At 61.4% G+C, this 17701-nt stretch overlaps 1 protein-coding gene across 3 annotated transcripts in view; it reads right to left on the bottom strand.

Annotated features, from left to right (window-relative positions):
* The window catches only part of SLC29A1 (solute carrier family 29 member 1 (Augustine blood group)), a 64856-nt gene that overhangs the window by 5089 nt on the left and 42066 nt on the right, over window positions 1–17701 (bottom strand). For all 3 annotated transcript variants that reach the window (XM_069768253.1, XM_069768254.1, XM_069768252.1), the window contains 9 exons: window positions 15935–16161; window positions 15720–15859; window positions 12904–13038; window positions 12274–12371; window positions 11852–11945; window positions 11660–11727; window positions 5013–5121; window positions 4694–4779; window positions 3672–3871 (listed from right to left, as the gene is read on the bottom strand). In XM_069768253.1, the coding sequence (XP_069624354.1) occupies window positions 3672–3871; window positions 4694–4779; window positions 5013–5121; window positions 11660–11727; window positions 11852–11945; window positions 12274–12371; window positions 12904–13038; window positions 15720–15859; window positions 15935–16161 (1157 nt within the window). The remainder of the gene's footprint in view (window positions 1–3671; window positions 3872–4693; window positions 4780–5012; window positions 5122–11659; window positions 11728–11851; window positions 11946–12273; window positions 12372–12903; window positions 13039–15719; window positions 15860–15934; window positions 16162–17701) is intronic.

Below are 17701 nucleotides of genomic sequence, written 5' to 3'. Positions count from 1 at the left end.
ACTGCCACCCCCAGAGAATGAGGACAGAGAGCGCCCCCCAGTGCCACCCCCAGAGAATGAGGACAGAGCGCCCCCCACTGCCACCCCCAGAGAATGAGGACAGAGAGCGCCCCCCAGTGCCACCCCCAGAGAATGAGGACAGAGAGCGCCCCCCACTGCCACCCCCAGAGAATGAGGACAGAGAGCGCCCCCCAGTGCCACCCCCAGAGAATGAGGACAGAGAGCGCCACCCACTGTCACCCCCAGAGAATGAGGACAGAGAGCGCCCCCCAGTGCCACCCCCAGAGAATGAGGACAGAGAGCGCCCCCCAGTGCCACCCCCAGAGAATGAGGACAGAGAGCGCCCCCCACTGCCACCCCCAGAGAATGAGGACAGAGAGCGCCCCCCACTGCCACCCCCAGAGAATGAGGACAGAGAGCGCCCCCCAGTGCCACCCCCAGAGAATGAGGACAGAGAGCGCCCCCCACTGCCACCCCCAGAGAATGACAGAGAGCGCCCCCCACTGTCACCCCCAGAGAATGAGGACAGAGAGCGCCCCCCAGTGCCACCCCCAGAGAATGAGGACAGAGAGCGCCACCCACTGTCACCCCCAGAGAATGAGGACAGAGAGCGCCCCCCAGTGCCACCCCCAGAGAATGAGGACAGAGAGCGCCCCCCACTGCCACCCCCAGAGAATGAGGACAGAGAGCGCCCCCCAGTGCCACCCCCAGAGAATGAGGACAGAGAGCGCCCCCCAGTGCCACCCCCAGAGAATGAGGACAGAGAGCGCCCCCCACTGCCACCCCCAGAGAATGAGGACAGAGAGCGCCCCCCACTACCACCCCCAGAGAATGAGGACAGAGAGCGCCCCCCAGTGCCACCCCCAGAGAATGAGGACAGAGAGCGCCACCCACTGTCACCCCCAGAAAATGAGGACAGAGAGCGCCCCCCAGTGCCACCCCCAGAGAATGAGGACAGAGAGCGCCACCCACTGTCACCCCCAGAAAATGAGGACAGAGAGCGCCCCCCAGTGCCACCCCCAGAGAATGAGGACAGAGAGCGCCCCCCACTGCCACCCCCAGAGAATGAGGACAGAGAGCGCCCCTCACTGTCACCCCCAGAGAATGAGGACAGAGAGCGCCCCCCACTGTCACCCCCAGAGAATGAGGACAGAGAGCGCCCCCCAGTGCCACCCCCAGAGAATGAGGACAGAGAGCGCCACCCACAGAGAATGAGGACAGAGAGCGCCCCCCAGTGCCACCCCCAGAGAATGAGGACAGAGAGCGCCACCCACTGTCACCCCCAGAGAATGAGGACAGAGAGCGCCACCCACTGTCACCCCCAGAGAATGAGGACAGAGAGCGCCCCCCAGTGCCACCCCCAGAGAATGAGGACAGAGAGCGCCCCCCAGTGCCACCCCCAGAGAATGAGGACAGAGAGCGCCCCCCACTGCCACCCCCAGAGAATGAGGACAGAGAGCGCCCCCCACTGCCACCCCCAGAGAATGAGGACAGAGAGCGCCCCCCACTGCCACCCCCAGAGAATGAGGACAGAGCACCCCCCCCCCCACTGCCACCCCCAGAGAATGAGGATATATAGCGCCCCCCACTGCCACCCCCAGAGAATGAGGATATATAGCGCCCCCCACTGCCACCCCCAGAGAATGATATATAGCGCCCCCCACTGCCATCCCCAGAGAATGAGGATATATAGCGCCCCCCACTGCCACCCCCAGAGAATGAGGACAGAGAGCGCCCCCCAGTGCCACCCCCAGAGAATGAGGACAGAGAGCGCCACCCACTGTCACCCCCAGAAAATGAGGACAGAGAGCGCCCCCCAGTGCCACCCCCAGAGAATGAGGACAGAGAGCGCCCCCCACTGCCACCCCCAGAGAATGAGGACAGAGAGCGCCCCCCACTGCCACCCCCAGAGAATGAGGACAGAGAGCGCCCCCCAGTGCCACCCCCAGAGAATGAGGACAGAGAGCGCCCCCCACTGCCACCCCCAGAGAATGAGGACAGAGAGCGCCCCCCACTGCCACCCCCAGAGAATGAGGACAGAGAGCGCCACCCACTGTCACCCCCAGAAAATGAGGACAGAGAGCGCCCCCCAGTGCCACCCCCAGAGAATGAGGACAGAGAGCGCCCCCCACTGCCACCCCCAGAGAATGAGGACAGAGAGCGCCCCCCACTGCCACCCCCAGAGAATGAGGACAGAGAGCGCCACCCACTGTCACCCCCAGAAAATGAGGACAGAGAGCGCCCCCCAGTGCCACCCCCAGAGAATGAGGACAGAGAGCGCCCCCCACTGTCACCCCCAGAGAATGAGGACAGAGCGCCCCCCAGTGCCACCCCAGAGAATGAGGACAGAGAGCGCCCCCCAGTGCCACCCCCAGAGAATGAGGACAGAGAGCGCCACCCACAGAGAATGAGGACAGAGAGCGCCCCCCACTGTCACCCCCAGAGAATGAGGACAGAGAGCGCCACCCACTGTCACCCCCAGAGAATGAGGACAGAGAGCGCCCCCCAGTGCCACCCCCAGAGAATGAGGACAGAGAGCGCCCCCCAGTGCCACCCCCAGAGAATGAGGACAGAGAGCGCCCCCCAGTGCCACCCCCAGAGAATGAGGACAGAGAGCGCCCCCCAGTGCCACCCCCAGAGAATGAGGACAGAGAGCGCCCCTCACTGTCACCCCCAGAGAATTAGGACAGAGAGCGCCCCCCACTGTTACCCCCAGAGAATGAGGACAGAGAGCGCCCCCCAGTGCCACCCCCAGAGATTGAGGACAGAGAGCGCCACCCACAGAAAATGAGGACAGAGAGCGCCCCCCAGTGCCACCCCCAGAGAATGAGGACAGAGAGCGCCACCCACTGTCACCCCCAGAGAATGAGGACAGAGAGCGCCCCCCAGTGCCACCCCCAGAGAATGAGGACAGAGAGCGCCCCCCAGTGCCACCCCCAGAGAATGAGGACAGAGAGCGCCCCCCACAGAGAATGAGGACAGAGAGCGCCCCCCACTGCCACCCCCTGAGAATGACAGAGAGCGCCCCCCACTGCCACCCCCAGAGAATGAGGACAGAGAGCGCCCCCCACTGCCACCCCCAGAGAATGAGGACAGAGAGCGCCCCCCACTGTCACCCCCAGAGAATGAGGACAGAGCACCCCCCCCCCACTGCCACCCCCAGAGAATGAGGATATATAGCGCCCCCCACTGCCACCCCCAGAGAATGAGGATATATAGCGCCCCCCACTGCCACCCCCAGAGAATGAGGATATATAGCGCCCCCCACTGCCACCCCCAGAGAATGAGGACAGAGAGCGCCCCCCACTGCCACCCCCAGAGAATGAGGATATATAGCGCCCCCCACTGCCACCCCCAGAGAATGAGGACAGAGAGCGCCCCCCACTGCCACCCCCAGAGAATGAGGACAGAGCACCCCCCCCCACTGCCACCCCCAGAGAATGAGGATATATAGCGCCCCCCACTGCCACCCCCAGAGAATGAGGATATATAGCGCCCCCCACTGCCATCCCCAGAGAATGAGGATATATAGCGCCCCCCACTGCCACCCCCAGAGAATGAGGATATATAGCGCCCCCCACTGCCACCCCCAGAGAATGAGGATATATAGCGCCCCCCACTGCCACGTATGAGGGCACAGCGTGGCAGATTTGGGAGGCAGCTGAACTTACTTGGGGCCGAAGCACATGCAGAGACTGGCCAGGTAGCCGTTGGACAAGGCGAACAGCACCATGATACAGATGTACCAGGCGTCGTGGGCGAGCAGGATGGGCAGATGACTGCGAGGCTTCACGTTACACAGCATGAAGAGTGGCAGGAAGACCAGGCGGGCGGCCACCATGACGGGCAGCAGCTTACTGTCCTTACTAGGCTGCGGGGACACAGAGGCCGTCATACACTGAGCCACCAGCAGAGGGCAGCAACAGACCACATCTGCAGAGTATTCCACCTTATAACGGTGCTGGATCCTCCAGATTACTACAATACTGACCTCTGCAGAGCATCACTCCTCCTCATCACCAACAGTGACCTATCCTGCAGATTATTACACCACTGACCTCTGCAGAGCATCGCTCCTCCACCTCCTGACAGATACAGTGATATATCCTGCAGATTATTACACCACTGACCTCTCTGCAGAGCATCGCTCCTCCACCTCCTGACAGATACATAGTGATATATCCTGCAGACTATTACACCACTGACCTCCCTGCAGAGCATCACTCCTCCACCTCCTGACAGATACATAGTGATCTATCCTGCAGATTATTACACCTCTGACCTCTGCAGAGCATCGCTCCTCCACCTCCTGACAGATACATAGTGATATATCCTGCAGATTATTACACCACTGACCTCTCTGCAGAGCATCTCTCCTCCACCTCCTGACAGATACACAGTGATATATCCTGCAGATTATTACACCACTGACCTCTCTGCAGAGCATCACTCCTCCACCTCCTGACAGATACATAGTGATATATCCTGCAGATTATTACACCACTGACCTCTCTGCAGAGCATCTCTCCTCCACCTCCTGACAGATACATAGTGATATATCCTGCAGATTATTACACCACTGACCTCTGCAGAGCATCTCTCCTCCACCTCCTGACAGATACATAGTGATATATCCTGCAGATTATTACACCATTGACCTCTCTGCAGAGCATTGGTCGCCCTTCATACTCACCCACATGACGAGGGTGGTCAGGCTTCGTCCGGCCCAATCGAAAAGGTTGAAGAGTAGAAAACACGACACCGGGATGAAGTATTTCCCTGTGAACAGCATACCGGGGTCACTTGGGGATTATCAGGGACCCCAACCTCTCTGCTACTGCTGGTTGAGGGTCTTACACTACACAGGTCACATGACCATGGAGCGCTCAAACCCCTCTATATTGTATGGAGATAGGTCATAACAGATAGCACGTCCCACCTATCTCTAGCCCCTCCCCAACAGTCTCAAAACAAGGGGAGGAACTGTGGGTAATTTGCCCCTTTGCGCTCACCCCACTCAGAGTCGCCTGCGATGGTGGACTTGACATCTGCGGTGACGGATGGGAAGATTCCGATAGTGACAGTGAAGACGAGGCAGACGGAGAGCGCCAGCACCCAGATCTAGAGCCGGAGACAGGCCATTATACGGGACGGGAGACGGGACGAGACGGGACGGGAGACGGGACGAGACGGGACGGGAGACGGGACGAGACGGGAGACGGGAAGGGAGACGGGACGGGAGACGGGACGGGACGGGAGACGGGACGAGACGGGAGACGGGACGGGAAGGGAGACGGGACGGGAGACGGGACGGGAGACGGGACGAGACGGGACGGGAGACGGGACGAGACGGGAGACGGGACGGGAGACGGGACGGGACGGGAGACGGGACGAGACGGGAAGGGAGACGGGACGAGACGGGAAGGGAGACGGGACGGGAAGGGAGACGGGAAGGGAGACGGGACGGGAAGGGAGACGGGACGGGAAGGGAGACGGGAAGGGAGACGGGATGGGAAGGGAGACGGGACGGGAGACGGGACGGGACGGGAGACGGGACGGGACGGGAGACGGGACGGGACGGGAGACGGGACGGGAGACGGGACGGGACGGGAGACGGGACGGGAAGGGAGACGGGACGGGAAGGGAGACGGGAAGGGAGACGGGACGGGAAGGGAGACGGGACGGGAAGGGAGACGGGAAGGGAGACGGGACGGGAAGGGAGACGGGACGGGAGACGGGACGGGACGGGAGACGGGACGGGACGGGAGACGGGACGGGACGGGAGACGGGACGGGACGGGAGACGGGACGGGAAGGGAGACGGGACGGGAAGGGAGACGGGACGGGAAGGGAGACGGGACGGGAAGGGAGACGGGACGGGAAGGGAGACGGGACGGGAAGGGAGACGGGACGGGAAGGGAGACGGGACGGGAAGGGAGACGGGACGGGAAGGGAGACGGGACGTGACGGGACGGGAAGGGGGACGGGACGGGAAGGGAGACGGGACGTGACGGGAAGGGAGACGGGACGTGACGGGAAGGGAGACGGGACGGGAAGGGAGGCGGGACGGGAAGGGAGACGGGACGGGAAGGGAGACGGGACGGGAAGGGAGACGGGACGGGAAGGGAGACGGGACGGGAAGGGAGACGGGACGGGAAGGGAGACGGGACGGGAAGGGAGACGGGACGGGAAGGGAGACGGGACGGGAAGGGAGACGGGACGGGAAGGGAGACGGGACGGGAAGGGAGACGGGACGGGAAGGGAGACGGGACGTGACGGGACGGGAAGGGGGACGGGACGGGAAGGGAGACGGGACGTGACGGGAAGGGAGACGGGACGGGAAGGGAGGCGGGACGGGAAGGGAGACGGGACGGGAAGGGAGACGGGACGGGAAGGGAGACGGGACGGGAAGGGAGACGGGACGGGAAGGGAGACGGGACGGGAAGGGAGACGGGACGGGAAGGGAGACGGGACGGGAAGGGAGACGGGACGGGAAGGGAGACGGGACGGGAAGGGAGACGGGACGGGAAGGGAGACGGGACGGGAAGGGAGACGGGACGGGAAGGGAGACGGGACGTGACGGGACGGGAAGGGGGACGGGACGGGAAGGGAGACGGGACGTGACGGGAAGGGAGACGGGACGTGACGGGAAGGGAGACGGGACGGGAAGGGAGGCGGGACGGGAAGGGAGACGGGACGGGAAGGGAGACGGGACGGGAAGGGAGACGGGACGGGAAGGGAGACGGGACGGGAAGGGAGACGGGACGGGAAGGGAGACGGGACGGGAAGGGAGACGGGACGGGAAGGGAGACGGGACGGGAAGGGAGACGGGACGTGACGGGACGGGAAGGGGGACGGGACGGGAAGGGAGACGGGACGTGACGGGAAGGGAGACGGGACGTGACGGGAAGGGAGACGGGACGGGAAGGGAGGCGGGACGGGAAGGGAGACGGGACGGGAAGGGAGACGGGACGGGAAGGGAGACGGGACGGGAAGGGAGACGGGACGGGAAGGGAGACGGGACGGGAAGGGAGACGGGACGGGAAGGGAGACGGGACGGGAAGGGAGACGGGACGTGACGGGACGGGAAGGGGGACGGGACGGGAAGGGAGACGGGACGTGACGGGAAGGGAGACGGGACGTGACGGGAAGGGAGACGGGACGGGAAGGGAGGCGGGACGGGAAGGGAGACGGGACGGGAAGGGAGACGGGACGGGAAGGGAGACGGGACGGGAAGGGAGACGGGACGGGAAGGGAGACGGGACGGGAAGGGAGACGGGACGGGAAGGGAGACGGGACGGGAAGGGAGACGGGACGGGAAGGGAGACGGGACGGGAAGGGAGACGGGACGGGAAGGGAGACGGGACGGGAAGGGAGACGGGACGGGAAGGGAGACGGGACGGGAAGGGAGACGGGACGGGAAGGGAGACGGGACGGGAAGGGAGACGGGACGGGAAGGGAGACGGGACGGGAAGGGAGACGGGACGGGAAGGGAGACGGGACGGGAAGGGAGACGGGACGGGAAGGGAGACGGGACGGGAAGGGAGACGGGACGGGAAGGGAGACGGGACGGGAAGGGAGACGGGACGGGAAGGGAGACGGGACGGGAAGGGAGACGGGACGGGAAGGGAGACGGGACGGGAAGGGAGACGGGACGGGAAGGGAGACGGGACGGGAAGGGAGACGGGACGGGAAGGGAGACGGGACGGGAAGGGAGACGGGACGGGAAGGGAGACGGGACGGGAAGGGAGACGGGACGGGAAGGGAGACGGGACGGGAAGGGAGACGGGACGGGAAGGGAGACGGGACGGGAAGGGAGACGGGACGGGAAGGGAGACGGGACGGGAAGGGAGACGGGACGGGAAGGGAGACGGGACGGGAAGGGAGACGGGACGGGAAGGGAGACGGGACGGGAAGGGAGACGGGACGGGAAGGGAGACGGGACGGGAGACGGGACGGGAAGGGAGACGGGACGGGACGGGAGACGGGACGGGAAGGGAGACGGGACGGGACGGGAGACGGGACGGGAAGGGAGACGGGACGGGAAGGGAGACGGGACGGGAAGGGAGACGGGACGGGAAGGGAGACGGGACGGGAAGGGAGACGGGACGGGAAGGGAGACGGGACGGGAAGGGAGACGGGACGGGAAGGGAGACGGGACGGGAAGGGAGACGGGACGGGAAGGGAGACGGGACGGGAAGGGAGACGGGACGGGAAGGGAGACGGGACGGGAAGGGAGACGGGACGGGAAGGGAGACGGGACGGGAAGGGAGACGGGACGGGAAGGGAGACGGGACGGGAAGGGAGACGGGACGGGAAGGGAGACGGGACGGGAAGGGAGACGGGACGGGAAGGGAGACGGGACGGGAAGGGAGACGGGACGGGAAGGGAGACGGGACGGGAAGGGAGACGGGACGGGAAGGGAGACGGGACGGGAAGGGAGACGGGACGGGAAGGGAGACGGGACGGGAAGGGAGACGGGACGGGAAGGGAGACGGGACGGGAAGGGAGACGGGACGGGAAGGGAGACGGGACGGGAAGGGAGACGGGACGGGAAGGGAGACGGGACGGGAAGGGAGACGGGACGGGAAGGGAGACGGGACGGGAAGGGAGACGGGACGGGAAGGGAGACGGGACGGGAAGGGAGACGGGACGGGAAGGGAGACGGGACGGGAAGGGAGACGGGACGGGAAGGGAGACGGGACGGGAAGGGAGACGGGACGGGAAGGGAGACGGGACGGGAAGGGAGACGGGACGGGAAGGGAGACGGGACGGGAAGGGAGACGGGACGGGAAGGGAGACGGGACGGGAAGGGAGACGGGACGGGAAGGGAGACGGGACGGGAAGGGAGACGGGACGGGAAGGGAGACGGGACGGGAAGGGAGACGGGACGGGAAGGGAGACGGGACGGGAAGGGAGACGGGACGGGAAGGGAGACGGGACGGGAAGGGAGACGGGACGGGAAGGGAGACGGGACGGGAAGGGAGACGGGACGGGAAGGGAGACGGGACGGGAAGGGAGACGGGACGGGAAGGGAGACGGGACGGGAAGGGAGACGGGACGGGAAGGGAGACGGGACGGGAAGGGAGACGGGACGGGAAGGGAGACGGGACGGGAAGGGAGACGGGACGGGAAGGGAGACGGGACGGGAAGGGAGACGGGACGGGAAGGGGGACGGGACGGGAAGGGAGACGGGACGGGAAGGGAGACGGGACGGGAAGGGAGACGGGACGGGAAGGGGGACGGGACGGGAAGGGGGACGGGACGGGAAGGGAGACGGGACGGGAGACTGGACGAGAGACGGGACGGGAAGGGGGACGGGACGGGAAGGGACGGGAAGGGAGACGGGACGGGACGGGAAGGGAGACGGGATGTGACGGGAAGGGAGGCGGGACGGGAAGGGAGGCGGGACGGGAAGGGAGACGGGACGGGAAGGGAGACTGGACGAGAGACGGGACGGGAAGGGGGACGGGACGGGAAGGGAGACGGGACGTGACGGGAAGGGAGACGGGACGTGATGGGAAGGGAGACGGGACGTGACGGGAAGGGAGGCGGGACGGGAAGGGAGGCGGGACGGGAAGGGAGGCGGGACGGGAAGATAGGCGGGACGGGACGGGAAGGGAGACTGGACGAGAGACGGGACGGGAAGGGGGACGGGACGGGAAGGGAGACGGGACGTGACGGGAAGGGAGACGGGACGTGACGGGAAGGGAGACGGGACGTGACGGGAAGGGAGACGGGACGGGAAGGGAGGCGGGACGGGAAGGGAGACGGGACGGGAAGGGAGACGGGACGGGAAGGGAGACGGGACGGGAAGGGAGACGGGACGGGAAGGGAGACGGGACGGGAAGGGAGACGGGACGGGAAGGGAGACGGGACGGGAAGGGAGACGGGACGGGAAGGGAGACGGGACGGGAAGGGAGACGGGACGGGAAGGGAGACGGGACGGGAAGGGAGACGGGACGGGAAGGGAGACGGGACGGGAAGGGAGACGGGACGGGAAGGGAGACGGGACGGGAAGGGAGACGGGACGGGAAGGGAGACGGGACGGGAAGGGAGACGGGACGGGAAGGGAGACGGGACGGGAAGGGAGACGGGACGGGAAGGGAGACGGGACGGGAAGGGAGACGGGACGGGAAGGGAGACGGGACGGGAAGGGAGACGGGACGGGAAGGGAGACGGGACGGGAAGGGAGACGGGACGGGAAGGGAGACGGGACGGGAAGGGAGACGGGACGGGAAGGGAGACGGGACGGGAAGGGAGACGGGACGGGAAGGGAGACGGGACGGGAAGGGAGACGGGACGGGAAGGGAGACGGGACGGGAAGGGAGACGGGACGGGAAGGGAGACGGGACGGGAAGGGAGACGGGACGGGAAGGGAGACGGGACGGGAAGGGAGACGGGACGGGAAGGGAGACGGGACGGGAAGGGAGACGGGACGGGAAGGGAGACGGGACGGGAAGGGAGACGGGACGGGAAGGGAGACGGGACGGGAAGGGAGACGGGACGGGAAGGGAGACGGGACGGGAAGGGAGACGGGACGGGAAGGGAGACGGGACGGGAAGGGAGACGGGACGGGAAGGGAGACGGGACGGGAAGGGAGACGGGACGGGAAGGGAGACGGGACGGGAAGGGAGACGGGACGGGAAGGGAGACGGGACGGGAAGGGAGACGGGACGGGAAGGGAGACGGGACGGGAAGGGGGACGGGACGGGAAGGGGGACGGGACGGAAAGGGGGACGGGACGGGAAGGGAGACGGGACGGGAGACTGGACGAGAGACGGGACGGGAAGGGGGACGGGACGGGAAGGGACGGGAAGGGAGACGGGACGGGACGGGAAGGGAGACGGGATGTGACGGGAAGGGAGGCGGGACGGGAAGGGAGGCGGGACGGGAAGGGAGGCGGGACGGGAAGGGAGACGGGACGGGAAGGGAGACTGGACGAGAGACGGGACGGGAAGGGGGACGGGACGGGAAGGGAGACGGGACGTGACGGGAAGGGAGACGGGACGTGACGGGAAGGGAGACGGGACGTGACGGGAAGGGAGGCGGGACGGGAAGGGAGGCGGGACGGGAAGGGAGGCGGGACGGGAAGATAGGCGGGACGGGACGGGAAGGGAGACTGGACGAGAGACGGGACGGGAAGGGGGACGGGACGGGAAGGGAGACGGGACGTGACGGGAAGGGAGACGGGACGTGACGGGAAGGGAGACGGGACGTGACGGGAAGGGAGACGGGACGGGAAGGGAGGCGGGACGGGAAGGGAGGCGGGACGGGAAGATAGGCGGGACGGGAAGATAGGCGGGACGGGAAGATAGGCGGGACGGGAAGATAGGCGGGACGGGAAGGGAGGCGGGACGGGAAGGGAGGCGGGACGGGAGGCGGGACGGGAAGGGAGACGGGAGGGGAAGGGAGACGGGAGGGGAAGGGAGACGGGAGGGGAAGGGAGACGGGAGGGGAAGGGAGACGGGAGGGGAAGGGAGACGGGAGAGGAAGGGAGACGGGAGAGGAAGGGAGACGGGAGAGGAAGGGAGACGGGAGATGGGGCCTGCGAAGGACGGGGGATGAAGGATAGGGGATGAGGAACGGTGTCTGGAAATGGACAGGACCTGGGAAGGGACGGGGCATGAGGGACAGGAAGGGACGGCGCCAAAACTCACCTTCTTCAGGATCCTGATGATAGACTGTTTTTCGCTCGTCCTGACCCCGGACTCTGTCCTGTGGTCACCTGATGGGGGCAAGAACATTATATATCCCCGGGACAGAAAACTACCCCTCCCACGTCACAGACTAGTGCAACTCCCCCACCCCTAAACCTTAACCCCTCCTACGCCCGCTTGCAGACTCCTCACCCGCCTGCAACAGGTCCTTCTTCAGCTCCACATTGTTGGCGTTGCTTATGGCGGCGCTCCTCAGATTCTCCACTGTGTAAAACTGGTAGAACTCCTGCAATGACGTGTGATGTGAGTATTGGACCGGTGACCCCCGTAGATGTAGGACCCCGACTTCTAACCACATGTGGGACTTTTCTAATAAACCAGTTACAAGACCTCTGCTTGTTGTCAGTGACAATAATGGAGACCAAGAACTCATCCTAACCTCAGTGTGGATGGAGCAGAGGATGCTGGGAGCACATTACAGAGTCATGTGACAGATGTGCTGTACTGTAAAGCATCTGCACTGCGATAGTGTAACGAGGTCATCAGCTGTGATCAGGACGGGGTCCAGTTTCACCCTAAAATCTCCAGGACAATATAAAGCCCCCAACACTCACCAGTTTATTGAGCGCCAAGTAGGAGAGGAGAGCGAGGAGGATGACAGCGCAGGCAGTGATAAAGTATCCGAACGCACTGTCCTCCAGCGCCGAGCCACCTGTGGGAACGGAGTACACCGTATTATGGCACTGCCTCGCGGAGGAATTATACCGGGGGAGGAGGATTATTATAACACCCTGCAGAGGGATTATACCGGGGGAGGAGGGAATTATTATAACACCCAGTGGAGGGATTATACCGGGGGGAGGATTATTATAGCACCCCGTGGAGGGATTATACCGGGGAGGGAAGGATTATTATAACACCCAGTGGAGGGATTATACCAGGGGAGGAGGGGATTATTATAGCACCCCGTGGAAGGATTATACTGGGGGGGGAGGATTTTTATAACACCCCGTGGACGGATTATACCGGGGGAGGAGAGGATTACCGATAACACCCAGTGGAGGGATTATATCCAGGAGGGGGAGGATTATTTTAACACCCCGTGGAGGTATTATACCAAGGGAAAATTATAACACCCCATGGAAAGATTATACCAGGGGAGGAGGGGATTATTATAACACCCAGTGGAGGGATTACACGGGGGCCGATTTACTTCCTACAGATGATCGATGGTCCATACTTACTGGCCAATGCACAGATCATGGAGAACGCAGCGAAGGTTCCTGCCAGACCCTGACCACTCATTATCGGAGCTGTGTAACTTGCTGGGAAGAGAGCGGCCAATCCAAAGAGACTGCCCTGGAGCAGAGCGCCGAACGCTGCGGAGACCCAAGAGGTCAATGACGGACACCGGCCCCCTCCCCCACCTCCATCCTCTCCCCGCAACTCGCCTCCTCACCTCCATCCTCTCCCCGCAACTCGCCTCCTTCCTCTCATCGAAACTCCCCTCCTCACCTCCATCCTCTCCCCGCAGCTCCCCTCCTCACCTCCATCCACTCCCCTCCATCCTCTCCCCGCAACTCCCCTCCTCACCTCCATCCTCTCCCCGTAACTCCCCTCCTCTCTTCCGTCCTTCCTCTCCCTGCAACTCTCCTCCATCCTCTCCCCGCAACTCCCCTCCTCACCTCCATCCTCTCCCCGTAAGTCCCCTCCTCTCTTCCGTCCTCTCCCCGCAACTCCCCTCCTCACCTCCATCCTCTCCCCGCAACTCGCCTCCTCACCTCCATCCTCTCCATGCAACTCGCCTCCTTCCTCTCATCGAAACTCCCCTCCTCACCTCCATTCTCTCCCCGCAGCTCCCCTCCATCCTCTCCCCTCCATCCTCTCCCCGCAACTCCCCTCCTCACCTCCATCCTCTCCCCGCAGCTCCCCTCCTCACCTCCATCCACTCCCCTCCATCCTCTCCCCGCAACTCCCCTCCTCACCTCCATCCTCTCCCCGTAACTCCCCTCCTCTCTTCCGTCCTTCCTCTCCCTGCAACTCTCCTCCATCCTCTCCCCGCAACTCCCCTCCTCACCTCCATCCTCTCCCCGTAAGTCCCCTCCTCTCTTCCGTCCTCTCCCCGCAACTCCCCTCCTCACCTCCATCCTCTCCCCGCAACTCGCCTCCTCACCTCCATCCTCTCCCTGCAACTCGCCTCCTTCCTCTCATCGAAACTCCCCTCCTCACCTCCATCCTCTCCCCGCAGCTCCCCTCCATCCTCTCCCCTCCATCCTCTCCCCGCAACTCCCCTCCTCACCTCCAGCCTCTCCCCGCAACTCCCCTCCTCTCTTCCGTCCTTCCTCTCCCTGCAACTCTCCTCCATCCTCTCCCCGCAACTCCCCTCCTCACCTCCATCCTCTCCCCGTAAGTCCCCTCCTCTCTTCCGTCCTCTCCCCGCAACTCCCCTCCTCACCTCCATCCTCTCCCCACAACTCCCCTCCCCATCCTCTCCCCGTAACTCCCCTCCTCTCCTCCGTCCTCTCCCCGCAACTCCCCTCCTCTCTTCCGTCCTTCCTCTCCCTGCAACTCTCCTCCATCCTCTCCCAGCAACTCCCCTCCCCATCCTCTCCCCACAACTGCCCTCCCCCACCTCTGTCCGCCTGCTCCCCACAACTTTCCTCCCCCACCCCCATCTGCCCCCTCCTGTCCCCACAACTCCCCTCCCCCACACCTCTCTTCCCCACCTCTGGTTGCCAGCTTCCCTCTTCACAACTCCCCTCCCCACCTCTGACCCTTACCTATTGTATCTGTCCTAGTATTGTTCTACTATCTTTGGGAAACAAAGGCACAATGTTTGAATGTTGTTAATATGTTGATGACCCATTGGTGCTCTGCAATATGAAGGACAATCTATGCAAGTTGCTTGCACACTCCAGCAGTGAGGGATGGCATCCTACCACCTTCCCCCAAGCCTGTGGTGGAAAGACTGAATGAGATGTTGTGACATATAAAAAGGAGAATCTGCCTGTGTTCGGGGAGACAGTCAGAGATTCTGCCAAGACATCCAAACATCCAGGGGACTCTACAGGACTGCTGCCAATACATCATGACTCCATCACGAGGGACATGGATCTATCATTCTACAGGAAACCACCTAGGCGACCTTGGCCCCGGTTGGAAGAATACAGATCTGCTCCATTTACCATCGCTGAACCACGGATACGTTTGGAGAAAGCCAGGATTGACAATAGAATTGAGCGAATTTGTTTGGGTTCCCTCTTATTTGGCAACAAACAGGCTCTCCATGCATGTGTTGACTGTCACACAGCCTGACACATGCAGCTGCGGCGCCGATCAGCTGGCACGCTCCAGGTATCTGGTTTCCCTCTGCAGCTTATTCGGTAAGCGCTACAGCTTGTCGAATAAGATGGAACCCAAACAAATTCGCTTAACTCTAACTGGGACCCACCAGTCGCCTGCCTCAAGGGAGATGTTCGGAGAAACCAGGTTGTGACCCTCCGGTCACCTGGCCTTGCACCTGAATGGACTGTCATCTTCCTATGCTTGTCTTTACATCCTCTCAGTGCGTGCCACAGGTGGGGTAGTCGGCCCTGGAAGCTCTGAAGTAACAGCTGCCATTATACCAGCGAGTCAGCGGAAGGGCGAGTTTCTAATGTGCACCATCTTGATGTATTTGCAGGGACTGCTCTATGTGTTATCTGCCAGTTTTGTGGCTCAATAAAGAATTGCCACACTGTGTTACCCTCACCGTGTGTCATCTGAGTAGCGTTACGCCCACGTTAAAGAGAGAGCAGGCGTTTGGCGGGACAATCCCTGGTCTCGCTCCCCTCCTCCTCATCACGTCTGGGTGCTTGTTCTCCTCCCCTTCCCCTGTTCCCCCACCTACCTACATCCTCCAGCTGCCCTTCCCCAACTCCGGCTCCTCTCCTTTTCCCCCACCTCCCCTCCTCTCAACATCCCTTCCCCCACCTACAGCCTCCAGCTCCCCTCCTCCACCTCCGCTCCCCCATCTTCAGCTCACCTCCAACCCCCCCCCCACACACACACCATTACTCACAGTTGATGAAGACGATCTTGATCATAGTTAGGGTGAAGAAAGTGATCGGTGAGAACTCGATCTTCACAAATATGGCGGTCAGCAGGAAGACAAGGAAGATGGCGCCCAGGCTGCCAGCGATACGAATGTTCTGAGAGATTCTGGCCAGAAGAGAGAAGCGGTCAGTGAGGAGGCGGCACGGCCCCAGCTGTTTTACTCGTGTATCCACCACTCACCGGCGGTGCAGGATGGAGTTCAGGCAGGTGAAGATGAGCAGCGGTAACATGGCGCAGAGCGTCATCACATTATTGAACTTGCTCTGCAGTTGGGTTCGAGGGGGGTCCAGAAATCTCATCCTGGTGTTATTACCCAGCGAGACATTGAATGGGGCAGAGTCATCGTCATCGCTATCAACGGCGGTCGATCTGTCACTGGTGGGCTCCGCCAGACGACTGGTGAAATACTGAAGAGGACAACACTCTGCTGCTATACCATAACTGACCAGCAGGGCGAGGGTACACCCCGCCTCAGCTAAGCAATACAGGCAGGGAGAGGGCCCGGGGCCACATCAAACAGGAACACCTTATATCTGTACTGTATTCCTGAGTTACATCCTGTATTATACCAGAGAGCTGCACTCACTATTCTGCTGGAGCAGTCACTGTGTACATACATTACTGATCCTGAGTTACATCCTGTATTATACCCCAGAGCTGCACTCACTACTCTGCTGGTGCAGTCACTGTGTACATACAGTACATTACTAATCCCGAGTTACATCCTGTATTATACTCCAGAGCTGCACTCACTATTCTGCTGGTGCAGTCACTGTGTACATACATTACATTACTGATCCTGAGTTACATCCTGTATTATACCAGAGAGCTGCACTCACTATTCTGCTGGTGCAGTCACTGTGTACATACATTACATTACTGATCCTGAGTTACATCCTGTATTATACTCCAGAGCTGCACTCACTATTCTGCTGGTGCAGTCACTGTGTACATACATTACATTACTGATCCTGAGTTACTTCCTGTATTATACTCCAGAGCTGCACTCACTATTCTGCTGGTGCAGTCACTGTGTACATACATTACATTACTGATCCTGAGTTACATCCTGTATTATACCCCAGAGCTGCACTCACTATTCTGCTGGTGCAGTCACTGTGTACATACATTACATTACTGATCCTGAGCTACATCCTGTATTATACCCCAGAGCTGCACTCACTACTCTGCTGGTGCAGTCACTGTGTACATACAATACATTACTGATCCTGAGTTACATCCTGTATTATACCCCAGAGCTGCACTCACTATTCTGCTGGTGCAGTCACTGTGTACATACATTACATTACTGATCCTGAGTTACATCCTGTATTATACCCCAGAGCTGAACTCACTATTCTGCTGGTGCAGTCACTGTGTACATCCATTACATTACTGATCCTCAGTTACATCCTGTATTATACCCCAGAGCTGCACTCACTATTCTGCTGGTGCAGTCACTGTGTACATACATTACATTACTGATCCTGAGTTACATCCTGTATTATACTGCAGAGCTGCACTCACTATTCTGCTGGTGCAGTCACTGTGTACATACAGGTCCTTCTCAAAAAATTAGCATATAGTATTAAATTTCATTATTTACCATAATGTAATGATTACAATTAAACTTTCATATATTATAGATTCATTATCCACCAACTGAAATTTGTCAGGTCTTTTATTGTTTTAATACTGATGATTTTGGCATACAACTCCTAAAAACCCAAAAAAACTGTCTCAATAAATTAGCATATTTCACCCATCCAATCAAATAAAAGTGTTTTTTAATAACAAACAAAAAAACCATCAAATAATAATGTTCAGTTATGCACTCAATACTTGGTGGGGAATCCTTTGGCAGAAATGACTGCTTCAATGCGGCGTGGCATGGAGGCAATCAGCCGGTGACACTGCTGAGAGGTTATGGAGGCCCAGGATGCTTCA

Source organism: Ranitomeya imitator, chromosome 5, assembly GCF_032444005.1.
Source record: "Ranitomeya imitator isolate aRanImi1 chromosome 5, aRanImi1.pri, whole genome shotgun sequence".
NCBI classification, from domain to species: domain Eukaryota; kingdom Metazoa; phylum Chordata; class Amphibia; order Anura; family Dendrobatidae; genus Ranitomeya; species Ranitomeya imitator.
This window is presented reverse-complemented; position numbering and strand designations above follow the sequence as displayed.